We start from the raw sequence: 13,615 nt of genomic DNA on the forward strand, positions 1-13,615 counted from the left end.
AGAGCATCAATCCTTCCTGGAAGAAACGCCATGTTTAATGCTGTAGCATCAACCAGCGACTCTCTATTAACAGACTACTTTCAGAGCAATTGACATTTCAACGCCCACACCTTTCACATCACTCTTATTTTGTCACTTCTATGTGAAGATAGATTGGTTTCAGATGACTGCACGAGAAATAATCTCAATGAAATTGTATGGAAAATAATTGATTCGAGTTAGAGGTCTGTATAGGAGAATTAGCAGCACAAATGTTGACAATTACGAATGAATCTGATGCTTTATGAAGGAATAACCATAGATGTGACTAAAGTGTATATGGACAGTGATCCTCAGGAAATAGTTCTAATGTCTTGTTCATGAAAGACAATGCTGCGCTCAATAATGGCCTAAGCAAATCTGAGATTGTAGCATTCCTCAAATAATGTCTCTTTTTTAGATTAGGATGCCAAGTTAGGATGGGAGGCCAACAACTAAGACTATGCAACCATTTGGCATTGGTTGAGACATTTGGTGGCTTAGGAACAAACCATCAAAAAATAATGGAACCTTCTTAGTTTCCTCTCCTAAAGCTTCGACTGATCTCATATTGTCTAAGAACATATCTGCTTGCTATCGCAGAGAAAGATTACATTGGGACACACTACCATGATGATGCATGCAATTATACAACAAGAACCAATGCATTCCAACTTTATCTTATGTTAATCTATGAACACCTGCAATCTACTGCCCATCAAAGTGTTTGCGAGACTCCATGCCTACTCTGAGAAGAACACCGTCAGAATTAGTAATACCTGCATGCAAGTTAGTTTAAGAGACTCTTTTCCTTTTCTTTTGTTGGTGACATGGAGTAGAAAGTGCAGAAACAGAGATGAATCACCAAAGGAATGCTACTTGGGTGAAAAGGTTAGCTTTTTGTTGATTAGAGACAGAAATCCAACACTTAACTCTGTCTTTGGCTTGGTCTGTGAGATAGAAAGACGGCTCTCTTTTTCCCCAGGGTGCAGAACTGGTTTTTGCGTGAGGTTCCATTACCTCCTTCCCATCCTCTCCTACCTTACCTTCCAACAGAAGACCAAAAGAAAGAGGGAGAAGGAAGGAACAACCTCTCAAATATTATCTTCCTCCTCCTCCACAACGGAACCACAGCTCCAACCTACTCCTCAATAATTTGATCTTTTGCCAAAGGTCTCACCTTTTTCTCCACTTCCGAGACCAATTTCTTGGCACTCTCCAAGCCACAAAATCCAATTTTTTTGGTCTTTAGAACTCCATTTCCCCGTTCTGTCCATCATCTCCACAGGTCAATCCTTCTTCCACTGCAAAGGCGCCTCCTTTTTGTGGATTACATTACTTCTTTCTTGGGTTCTTGCTCTCCTGCTATCTTTGTCGATTCGGGTGGCGGGTTTTGGACGGGGCTCAGATGGAACCCTCAATGCTGGGCTCATCATCGACGTCCCAGAAGAGATTCCCTAAGCTTCGAGGTGTCCGATGGCGCATTGATCTCGGAGTACTGCCGAGTTCGCTGTCGGCGTCTATCGATGATCTTCGCTGTGCAACCGCAGATGCCCGGAGGAGGTGTGACTGCTGCCAAGTCCAACTCTTTGATGGGAACTCGTATTCCTGTGGTTTCTGTTGGCAAAATTGCTCTTTCTTCCGCATGTGATTCGGCATGAGCAATACTTTTCGAGCTTTATCGCAAACAAAAATTGTTTTCTCAACAATAAGCTTTTTAGTTTGATCTTCGTGTTGAGATTGCCAATCTATTCTAGTAGAATCTTAAATTTGCGCTGTTGGTTCTCTCCTCAGCTGAGCTAACAATGCCATTTATTGGATGAGTTGGGTGGTGATGGTGAGAATGAACCTTACTGTCTCGGTCTCTGCATCAAATTTTCAGCAAGAAGCTTTATTTTTCCCGTCATGTTTTTTGGTTCCCTGATTTCCTTCAAGATTAATTTCTACAATTGACTTTGGTTCATCGACAGATATGCTAGTCTGAGGCGTCGTATGCTAATGGATTTTCATCTCCCAAGGGCTGTGGATAGATCTCCTGATCTTACCATGGACAATCCCTTGTCACAAAATCCAGGTATATTTAATTGAGCTTTGTTGGATTACGAATCTCTTCTTTGTGGCATTTTTTGTGCTTGTTGTCACCGAAGAAACCTCAGTTGGTGAAACTTGTAATTCTTTGTTAATTGGACATGAATGCAATATAATACTCATAGTTTTTTTGCCTTTTCCTTCCCAAGAAATGTTAGATTCGAATGCCATGAGCTTTCATGTTGATTAATATGTAATTATTGACCAAAATTTTGTAGATTTATGGCACTAGTCGATTATGCTTACTAGAAAGGATTTATACTATATATAATTTCTACAAACAACCGATATGACTATGCTGATTTAACCTATATGGAACAAAGTAATTCTGTTTTGTAAGACAAGAAGATACAACAACAACAACAAAACCATAAGTCCCAACTGTTTGGAATCGGCTACATGAATCTTTTGCCGCATTAAGATCTGTAAAAAGTCATATGTTTAGTTAAGTTCAGAGCATTTAAATCTTTATTTAGAATTTATATTAAAGTCTTTTTATATCTTCCTCTACCTCCTCTCATACCACTAACCATGGTTTGACTTACGGATTATTTGTATTGGTGTACCTATCGGCCATCGGTACGATACATATCGACCTACCGACATATAATACGGTGGGGCATACTGACAGACCAATATGTATCGCCCATATCGGTCCTCTATCGAACTAATACGTATCTCCCGTACCGAGCGGTATGTCGTAGTATGACGAATCTTTCTACTAACATTAATTATTTTACCTATTTTGACTACCACATTCGAAGGTCTCATAAGCACATGCCTAGATCATGTTAAGTTTTTTTTTTTCATCTTATTTTCTATCTAATCGATACCCAGTTGTTCACGAATAAAAGTATTTCTTTTCCTATCTTGCTTAGTAATTTCACACATCTATTTCAATATTCTCATCTTTATAACACAAATTTTTTGTATATGTTGTTTCTTAATTGCCAAACACTCAGGTCCATAAGGCATTGTTGGTGAGACAATAATATATCTATCATTAAAGGACTTGGTTGTATTATCAAGTCCCATAATCACTTTGTTGATGTACATGGTTTCCCATTATTAAATCTGTTTGTCTGATATCTGTACTATTTTGCAGACAGCACATGGAGTCGCTTTTTCAAGAATGTGGAGTTGGAGAAACTAATTGACCAAGATTTGTCGCAGTTGCATCGAGCACATGGTAGCTACTTTCAGACACCTACATGCCAAACTATGTTGAGGAGAATGTTATTATTGTGGTGTCTCCGGCACCCAGAGTATGGATATCGACGAGGCAAGTTATTGAATTGTGTTTATGATATAAGTGTTTCTCAATCTTACACTTTAAACTCCAACATTAATGTATGAATCACTTGTGTTTCTATTGACATGAAGCTCTCTCTGAATATAAATCGATAGCCTTTCTCAAAGAGTACATTGATGATGTTTTTTTTTTGTTGCATATTTGTAATTTGTCTAAAATTTCCTATGATAATTTTGACCTATTAGACATCAACAATTGTAATTTGATATGTGAAAAACCAGGTTTATGTTTTGATTTGTTGAAGAAGTCATTTACTAATGCAGATACTAATACTGTTACAGAAATGCATGAACTTTTGACTCCTCTAGTCTATGTGCTTCTTGTCGATCTGGATCACCTTTCTCAAGTGCAAAAAGCTTATGAGAGTCATTTTAGTGAATTTGATGAAATGTCCTTCTCGGAATTAAATCAGGTCTCCGACAACAGATTTAGAAGATCTATTAGTGGGGGCATGGTGATCGAAAAAGAAGGCAATCAAAATGGCATTGCTAAAGTTCACAGTATAGATGAGCTTGATCCTGACACCAAAGAAATCCTTTTGTTGAGTGATTCTTATGGAGCTGAAGGCGAGTTGGGAGTTCTTTTATCTGAGAGATTCTTGGAACATGATGCATATAGTATGTTTGACAGTTTAATGAACGGAGCACGTGGGGTGGTTGCTATGGCCGACCTTTTCTCATCATCTCCGGTAGTGTTTGAAGTATCATCATCATTTTACTATTTGTTATCGATGGTAGATTCAACTCTTTACAGTCATCTTGTTGAGCTTGGTGTGGAACCTCAGTACTTTGCCCTCCGATGGCTGCGTGTTCTTTTTGGAAGGGAGTTTGACTTTGATGATCTTTTAATGATTTGGGATGAATTGTTTTCTTCTCCAAATAGTATATGCATAGACAAAGATGCAAAATACAGATTCAAGATCTTATGTGCTCCTCGAGGAGCATTTATAGCTTCAATGGCTGTTGCAATGCTTCTTCATCTAAGATCTTCACTGTTAGCCACTGAAAATGCAACATTTTGCCTCCAAAGGATATTGAGTTTTCCCAAGAATCCAGACATGAAGATTCTTTTAGAGAAGGCTAAATCATTGGAGATCCTTGCTATTGGTTCAAACAAGTTGTTATCATCATCCCAGGAAACTTCTAACAAGAACAAGTTGGCCATTACAAGAGGTTACAATCTTTCATCGGGTTCAAGTTCTGCTAGGACTCCACCAAATCAAGTACCAGATAGTTATTGGGAAGAGAAATGGAACCTATTGCATAAGACTGAAGAAACCATGATGAGAAGTGATGGATTTTTAGATTCAAGTGGAATGAAGTTTTTGGGTGAAAGATCTATTCTATCTAGGACAGCGTCACACCCTTCTCCCGCAGATGGTGGTGGGAGGAAGAATAAACATTTTTCTGTCAGACATAAGCTGTTGGATGATTTTTCTCAAGATATTAATTCTGTGGTGGAACATATGAACTCCAAACAGAGTAACTTTCTTGTTTCAAATAACATAGAATCCTCACCCTTGGAAGTAAATGCTGGAAACCATTTCATGGAGGAACTGAATGATGATAATAATTTTAGACGAGTGACTTCTGACCGCACAGCTGAAGAGACATGTTTAAGTGGAGAGTGCTCTTCAATTTTCTTCATAGCAACCCATCATAGCTTGAGCAAGAACAAAGATAATGACTCAGATAAAAGTAGCATCACCTCAAATTCATGTATTTGTGACAATGATCAAGAGGCATCTATCATGGAAGAACTTTGCTGCAGAAGTTACAATAATCAATTAGTTAGAGATGATGAAGTTGTATCAGCTGCTAATGATGAACCTAAATCAGGACAAGAATTTGTTTCAGATGACGGAAAGCCACTCACTAGTAAATTCCAGTGGTTTTGGAAGTTTAGCAGAAGTTCTGCTGAAGGAAACTTGGAAAAGGGAGGAAATCAGGAATCAGAAAGATCCTCTGCTGCGGAAAATACCAAGAATAGCTGCAGCACTACAACTTTTGTTCAAACCAGCAATTCCCAAGATGTGAGCAAGAGGGGAGATGTAGGAGACAACAAAGTTCTTGGCACTTTGAGGATTCTTGGACAATCCATGCTTGAGAATATACAAGTAAGACATTGCTGTCTTTTCCAACACATTTATTCTCAAAAAAATATTAAATGAAATGAGAGATGTTTATGATGGTTGTTTCCAGATTATTTCCAGATTATCTTGCATTTTTTTCCATCAATAGAATACTTGAAAAAGCATCACATATGTTGATTTGAGATCTCTTCTCATTTTCTTCACTTCAGCATATGAAACTTTCCTTCTTGTTTGGACTCATCATTGCAGATATCAACATTAGAATTGTAATTGCCTATGTGCTAATTCTAAGAGTTAGATTATTTTTAGAAAAGAAATCATGAATGGTTAGAGAAAATACATCGCAATTTCTAGCATCACCAACTTAGTCCATTGCCGATTCAACCTCCCACTCTCAACTGCTATCTTAATCATGAATGAAATTTTGGTTCCTCAGGTGATCGAGACAGTTTTCCAGCAAGACCGAGTCCAATCCCTCTCATTAGAGAGCTTCTCAAATAACATTCTTGGAGGTAAAGGTCAAGCTACCGCAGTGTCTGCCCTGAAGGAGCTTCGGAAGATTAGCAGCCTGCTTTGCGAGATGTAAGGCACGACTGTTGACAAGATAAGGGGACTGCAGTTCATTCTTTTGATTTCCTGGCATCATGAACGAACTCGAAAGGTGTATTCCCTGTTCTTCCATCATTAATAATGTATCCATAGCTGGTAAGTGGAGAACATCATTAGATACATTTAGTTGATTGGAATGCGGTGAGCATGTTTGATAGGCAATGTTTCATTTTGATCATAAATGTTTGCCCACAGCTTGGATTTGGATGGTGGGTGCTGCTGTTCTCTTTCGAGTCTCAAAACAGGAGTGCTTCACAAACTACTCATTGGCTTTCCGCAACTCTCTTATATCTTCTTATATGCTCAAGCATCCATGTTTAGCAGTCTACCTTATCCCAAGCTGTCTCATATAGATAATTAGTTAGATGTTTCTTTTCATTGTAACGAAAGTTTCAGATTGGTGGGTCAATTGACAGGTCAAAAGGTTTAACTTCTTTTGTTCCCTTTTTTTCCATTTTTTTTCTCTCTCTCTCCCCACCATCACGCCTTTTTCATTAGTGTTTGGATTGATTTTGGTTTGTCTTAGTGGGAGTCTACTCCAATTCAATTTGTTTCTTTTTCAAGCCAGTCTCAGAAAAAATAGTCACATTGGACTTTCAATACTCTTCCAAAGGTCAAGTCAGTATTTAAGTAGGACTAGTTCGAGAAGTCAAACTAGTTAGTCAGTATTTAAGTAGGACTAGTTAGACAAGTCAAACTAGTTAGAATAAGTCAAGTTTATTATTTGTTGTGTTATGAGCGTACTTATGCAACTCCCTCTTGTAGTGGATGCTTAGAAGGGGTGTTACAAAAGTTGAATAAGTCAAGTTTATTATTTGTTGTGTTATGAGCGTACTTATGCAACTCTCTCTTGTAGTGGATGCTTAGAAGGGGTGTTACAAAAGTTCTTTAGTAGGAACTGGTCACAACCACCTCTAATGACTATGGGCAACTATACTTGTTTGTTATATCGATTGGAACTATCCTTGATGGGTGTTGGGTCGTTTGTCAACTTTTCTCATCGGAGATGTGTCATTTATGTGGTAGCGAAGTTACATCTCAATAGGATATCGCAAATGCAGACATATCAGTCCCATGTTATGCTAATATGTTAATCAAGTCATATCTGCTATGTTAATCAAGTCATATCTGCTAATCATAGGTGTTATGTAAGATAATCACATGAGTAATGATACATGTGATACGTTTAACAATATTTTTTTGCTTATTATTATTATCATATTCTCACTTTATATTGTCTGTTGCATATATTGTGATATCATTGGATCTATGGAATGAGAATTGGATCATGATAAGATCATGATAATGAGACCAATTCACATATAAACATAGATTCTAAATATTTTCGATCATAGGTTACTCGAGAGAAATATTAAAATAACTGAACAGATCGATATACTATATACTCGTCCATATGATGGAGGCAATTGGTCTCATAGTTGCTCGTGTGGAGACACTAGGGATATAGTATATGTGCTCATTGGAGAATGAGTATACTGAATGATCCACTCACGGAATGCTGAATGGTTGATGATACCTCATTGTTAGATAGTGATTCCGTGATCCCAATTATTTCTAGTCTTAGACTTGAGACACCAAGGATGTTTTGTATGAGTACTCCACTCTTTGATACTAGACTTATACGTCTGAAAGTTTCAGATCTAGCACAACCGATCATCGAAAGTGATAGTCAACCTTACAAGGGCAATTGAGTGTCGATAAAGGATCATCTACTCTCGGTATAAATATCATATATGTTCTTGCTCAAACAAATCCCTAGCCAAGGTCATTCAAATTGAGAGAAGAAATTCTTCGGGAGAATCCGATTAGAACGAGACTCGAGTATATTTCATATAGGCCTGACAGCACTATGTCCGGTATACGATCTTTGGGATGTTAGATAGATGAGGGACTATAGATATGCAGTAACTTAGGGCAAACATGTCCAATAGATTGGATCCCCTTGTATCGTCTAGGGACTATAGCGTAGTGGCATAGTACGTTCATAGTCGATGAGTCGAGTGAATTATTATGGAGATAATAATTCACTGAGTCAGAAGGAGTTCTGATAGATGCGACTCACGGCTAACTCGATATTGGGCTTGAGGGTCATACACATATGATAGGTGTTGCGACAAGTAGAGGTTTAGATATGAGATATCCGTCGACCCCCTATCTTATTAGATATCCAATAAGCCCTTATATTATTGGATCCTATGGATAAGATACAATAAAAACCAATAAGTGATTATTAGATGGAGATATACTAAACCAAGTAGCTTCGGTAATTAGATAGAGATCTAGTATTGAATAAGATAGGATCCATTATGGTTAAGTGGCAGGAACCTCTATAAATAAGAGGGACCAAAAGGTAGCATTGGCTAGTCTCCTCTTGGCCCCCCTCCTATTCTACTCCCTCTCCTCTCCCCCTTAGCCGACAGCCCTTGTTTGGGGAGTGTAAATAGCAAGAAGGGTCGGCCCCTTCTTGATCATGGTGCAATCTTATGATGCGTGTGAAGAAGAAGACCGTGTTGCGATTTGAGTAGCATCATCGGCCCATCTACCGTGTGGATCACTATAGAGAATAGAACAATTGACCTCATTCAACCTCTCCTATGGATTTGGGATTGTTTAAGGATATACGATCTCCTTATGTAAGACATCTTACATGATACGTGTAGTTTTTGATTTTATGATTTCTCGCGCACTAATATTCATACAATGACTAGATATTTTTCTGTGAAAAATTTAGACTTTTGTTTCTATTTTTTCATTATGCATGTGATGCTCTTTCAAGGTTTCCTAACAATGTCCACTATAACACATGCCTCTCACTTCATGGGAAATACTATTTATTTAGGGTCCTTTGTTTGTGTAAGAGACTAGGGAGCAGTGGAATATCTAACCCCAAGTTTCCCACGAAGTCAGCACAAGTCATTATGCTTGACTCACCCTACTTGGCTTGGTTGGCTTGAACCAATCTTACTGATTCAATTGGCTCAGCATAAATCTCCCGCCATGTTCACTATTAATCCAATATATTGGAAGTAGAAGTAAGGCGGAAGGGTACGATCGATCGTGGCAGCTTGATGAAGTACAACAAGCATGTTCATCATGAAAACATGGTTCTAACGATTACTGGAGTCTCATGTGAGGGCGAAGCAGGCTAGTGCCTTAATGAATGATGACGTAACAGTTTAGGAAAACTAAGGACGACAACCTATAGAGGATCGAAAGGCTATATTTAGTGGCATGCTATGGGCTAGAAGACCAAACCTAGTGGTGCACAAAGAGTCACAAGGCTAAGGTGCGGTGGTGCACAGAGAGCTGGAAGGCTCGCTACAATGGTGCATAGAGAGCTAGAAAAGCTAGGTGCGGTGGTGCACAAAGGGATGATAGGGCCACATGCGGTGGCACTAGGGTCAAAGATGCCAAGCATGGCAAGGCATAGGGAGTTGATGTTGGGAAAATCTTTGGGAGCGACATCACATATGCAGCGGAAGAACAATAAAACAAAATCTCCGATTCCCAAAGAGATGTTCAACGTCGTGCGAAGATTGGTGCGCAAAATCCGTGAAACTAAAAAACTGCGTATAGAGTAGATTGTGTTACCTAAGGAGATCGTATATCCCTGTTTCCTTCCATATATTTAGGAGAGGGCGAAGGAGGTCAAGTGTCCTTCTCTCTAGCGGTGATCCACACAACAGGGCTGCGACGACATTCCTCAAAACTTGAAGCCTGCTTTGAGGTGGAGAGGGGAAGGAGAATAGGAGAGGCAAGCAAAGGCTATAGCCTTTGAGGCTCTAAATCCCTCCTATTTATAGAGGTCCCCTGTCAAACCCTAATGGATCCTCCCCTAGTGGGTATTGGATCTGCATCCAATAACCCAAGCCTTTTAAATTAGTGGATCTCTATCCAATAATCTCTCATGGGCTCTTATTGGATCTCATCCATGGGATCCAATAATTCAGGGGCTTATTGGAATCCAATAAGACAAGGGCTCCGTCGAATATCTCATATCCGAACCTCTACTCATCGCAATGCCTACCATATGTGTGTAACCCTCTAGGCCCAATATCGAGCTGGCTATAAGTCATACTTGTCAGAACTCCTTCTAACTCAGTAAATTATTATCTCTGTAATAATTCACTCGACTCATCGACTACGGACGTACTAGGGCACTACGTTGTAGTCCCTAGACAATACAGGGGAATCCAATTCATTGGACCTGTCTGTCCTCAGTTATTGTATACCTATAGTTCATCATCCATCTAATATCCTAGAGGTCGTATATTGAGCATGGTGCTGTCAAACCCATACGGTTTCTACTCGAGTCATGATCTAATCGAATTCTCCCGGAGAACTCTTTCTCTCTCAACCCGAATGACCCTGGCCAGGAATTTATCTGAGCAAGAATACATGGGATATTCCTCTCATGACGCCGAGAGTGGATGATCCTCTATCGACACTTAATAGCCCTCGCAAGGTCGACTGCCACTCCCAATGACCAGTTGTACTAGATCTAGGATAGCCAAACCTATAAGTCTGATATCAAAGAGTGGAGCACTCATACAGGACATCCTTGGTGTCTCAAGTCTAAGGACCAGATATACCACTAGGACTACGGAATCGCTGTCTAACAATAAGGCATCATCAACCATCCAGCATTTTGTAAGCGGATTAATCAGTGAACTTATTCTCCAATGAGCACCTGTACTATATCCCTAATGTCCCTACATAAGCAGCTATGAGACCAGCTGCATTCATCATATGGATGGGTATACAGTACACTAGTTTGTCCGGTTATCACGATGTCCCTCTCGAGTAACCTATGACCGGGATTATTTAGGATATGTGTTTAAAGGTGAATCGATCTCATTTTCGTGATCTCATCATGATCCGATTCTCATTGCACAAATCCAATGACATCACAATATATATGTGCATATATGCAATAGTTATAAAATGATATATGCCAAATATAATAAGCAAAAAGATTTTGTATCAAGTCATACGTGTCATCACTCATGTGATTGGCTTGCTAGGCACCTATGACTAGCAATCTCCCACTTGACCTAAAGCCAATCACCTATGTGTCTGATCCCTATCAGACCCATATGACGCTCAAAGACAATCTGAGACAACGGCTTTGTCAGTGGATCTGCAATATTATCTTCGGATGAAACTCTTTCCACTACTACATCTCCTTGGGTTACGATCTCTTCGATAAGGTGGAACCTCCTCAGAACATGCTTAGATTTCTGATGAGACCTAGGTTCCTTCGCTTGAGCAATCGCCCTGTTGTTGCCGTAATATAAGGAGATCGGCTCCTCGCTACCCGGCACGACTCCCAAATCTGTGATGAACTTCTTCAACCAGACTCCCTCCTTTGCTGCATCTGATGCAGCAATGTACTCTGCCTCTATGGTCGAGTCAGCAGTAGTATCTTGCTTGGAACTCTTCCAGCACACTGCTCCTCCATTCAAGGTGTACACATACCATGAATTCGACTTGCTATCATCGACATCAGACTAAAAACTTGAGTCAGTGTAGCCTTCAACCTTAAGGCTATTACCTCTATATACTAGTAAAAGATCCTTAGTCCTTCTCAAGTATTTAAGGATACACTTTATTGCTTTCCAGTGCTCCAAGCCTGGATTCGCATGATACCTGCTCGTGACACTCAGAGCATACGCTATATCAGGCCTAGTACATAGCATGGCATACATGATAGACCCTATTGCTGAGGTATAAGGTATCATATCTATGTTCGTCATTTCTTCTGGAGTCTTTGGGGACATACTCGTAGAAAGCGATATCCCATGTCTCATCGGTATGAGACCTCTCTTGGAATTTTCCATGCCAAACCTTTTGACAATGGTTTCTATATATCTGGACTGGGATAAGCCAAGCATCCTCTTGGATCTATCTTTATAGATTCTAATCCCAAGATATAGGATGCTTCCCTTAAGTCCTTCATAAAGAAGTGTCTAGATAACCAAGCCTTTACTGTGGATAGCATTCCTACGTCCTTCCCAATGATCAGGATGTCATCCACATATAACACTAAAAAGGTGATAGCGCTCTCACTTACCTTCCTGTACACACAAGGCTCATCTTCGTTCTTAACGAAGTCATAAGATCTGATTGCCTCATCAAATCTTATGTTCCAACTTCGGGAAGCTTGCTTTAGTCCATAAATGGATCTAAGCAACCTACACACCTTATCTGGGCAGTTCTTGGACACGAATCCCTCAGGTTGCATCATATACATCTCCTCCTCGATGTTCCTATTAAGGAATGTGATTTTCACATTTATCTGCTAGATCTCATAATCATAGTGTGCTGCAATAGCCAATAGAATTCTGATGGATTTCAGCATTGCTACGGGTGAGAAGGTTTCATCGTAGTCAACACCTTGTCTTTGACGATACCCCTTAGCCACTAGCCTTGCTTTATAGGTCTCTACCTTTTCATCTACTCTAATCTTTTTCTTAAAGATCCACTTGCAACCGATGGGTACAATACCTTCGGGTGCATCAACTAGGTTACAAACCTTGTTGGAGTACATAGAATCCATCTCAGAATTCATGGCTTCTTACCACTTCCCAGAGTCTATACTCATAATATCCTCCTCGTAGGTCTAAGGATCAATATCTTCAACATCCTCTCCTCTAATATGTCTCACATATCTCTCAGGAGGATAGGATACTCTATCAGACCTACATAAAGTTAAAACTTATGTATTAGGTACCTAAATAGACTCGGGCTATAGAGTGGTGCTTGAGCTTGGTTCTCCAACCTCGCTCAACTCTATCATTCTCCCACTATCTCTGCCAAGAATATGTTCCTTCTCAAGGAACACTGCTCTCTTAGCTATAAAGATCTTTTGGTCCTCGAGATGATAGAAATAATACCCACAAGTTTCCTTGGGGTATCCCACAAATTTGCATCGCTCTGTCCTTGATTTTAACTTATCGGGGTTGTGTCTTTTAACGTGGGCAGGGTAGCCCCAAATCTTAACAACCTTAAGATCAGGCTTCTTCCCTTTCCATATCTCATATGATGTAGACACTACCGACTTAGTTGGAACTATGTTCAGAAGGTAAGCTACGGTTTCTAGGGCATATCCCTAGAATAAGATGGGTAGGTCAGTGAAACTCATCATGGACCGTACCATGTCTAATAGCGTACGATTTCTCCTTTTAGAGACACCATTGAGCTGAGGTGTATAAGGAGGTGTCCATTGGGATAATATCCCATGGTCCTTGAGGAACTGAGTAAACTATGTACTTAAGTACTCACCTCCTCGATCTGATCGAAGAGTTTTGATACTCTTTCCAGTTTGGTTCTCCACCTCATTCTTATACTCTTTGAATTTTTCAAAAGCCTCGGACTTGTACTTTATTAAGTACATATATCCATACCTTGAAAAATCATCAGTAAATATAATGAAGTAGGAGTAACCACCAATGGCATGAGTTGACATGGGTCCA

At 39.6% G+C, this 13,615-nt stretch overlaps 1 protein-coding gene across 1 annotated transcript; it reads left to right on the forward strand.

Moving 5' to 3' along the window:
- Positions 1 to 954: 954 nt before the first annotated feature.
- Positions 955 to 6,399, forward strand: LOC103991931 (uncharacterized). Its single transcript, XM_009411476.3, has 5 exons — positions 955 to 1,581; positions 1,989 to 2,092; positions 3,212 to 3,388; positions 3,700 to 5,534; positions 5,947 to 6,399. Exons 1-5 carry the CDS (start codon positions 1,427 to 1,429, stop codon positions 6,094 to 6,096), a joined length of 2,421 nt encoding a protein of 806 aa, XP_009409751.2. The 5' UTR covers positions 955 to 1,426; the 3' UTR covers positions 6,097 to 6,399.
- Positions 6,400 to 13,615: the final 7,216 nt, after the last annotated feature.

The sequence above is a fragment of the Musa acuminata genome, chromosome BXJ2-7 (genome assembly GCF_036884655.1).
Source record: "Musa acuminata AAA Group cultivar baxijiao chromosome BXJ2-7, Cavendish_Baxijiao_AAA, whole genome shotgun sequence".
Lineage (NCBI taxonomy): Eukaryota > Viridiplantae > Streptophyta > Magnoliopsida > Zingiberales > Musaceae > Musa > Musa acuminata.

Excerpts from the sequence above, each read along its gene's own strand:
- LOC103991931 (XM_009411476.3), top strand. The coding sequence starts at position 1,427 with ATGGAACCCTCAATGCTGGGCTCATCATCGACGTCCCAGAAGAGATTC. Across the intron at positions 1,582-1,988 it reads ACCGCAGATGCCCGGAGGAG|ATATGCTAGTCTGAGGCGTC; the intron begins GTGTGACTGCTG and ends GTTCATCGACAG. Across the intron at positions 3,389-3,699 it reads AGAGTATGGATATCGACGAG|AAATGCATGAACTTTTGACT; the intron begins GCAAGTTATTGA and ends ATACTGTTACAG.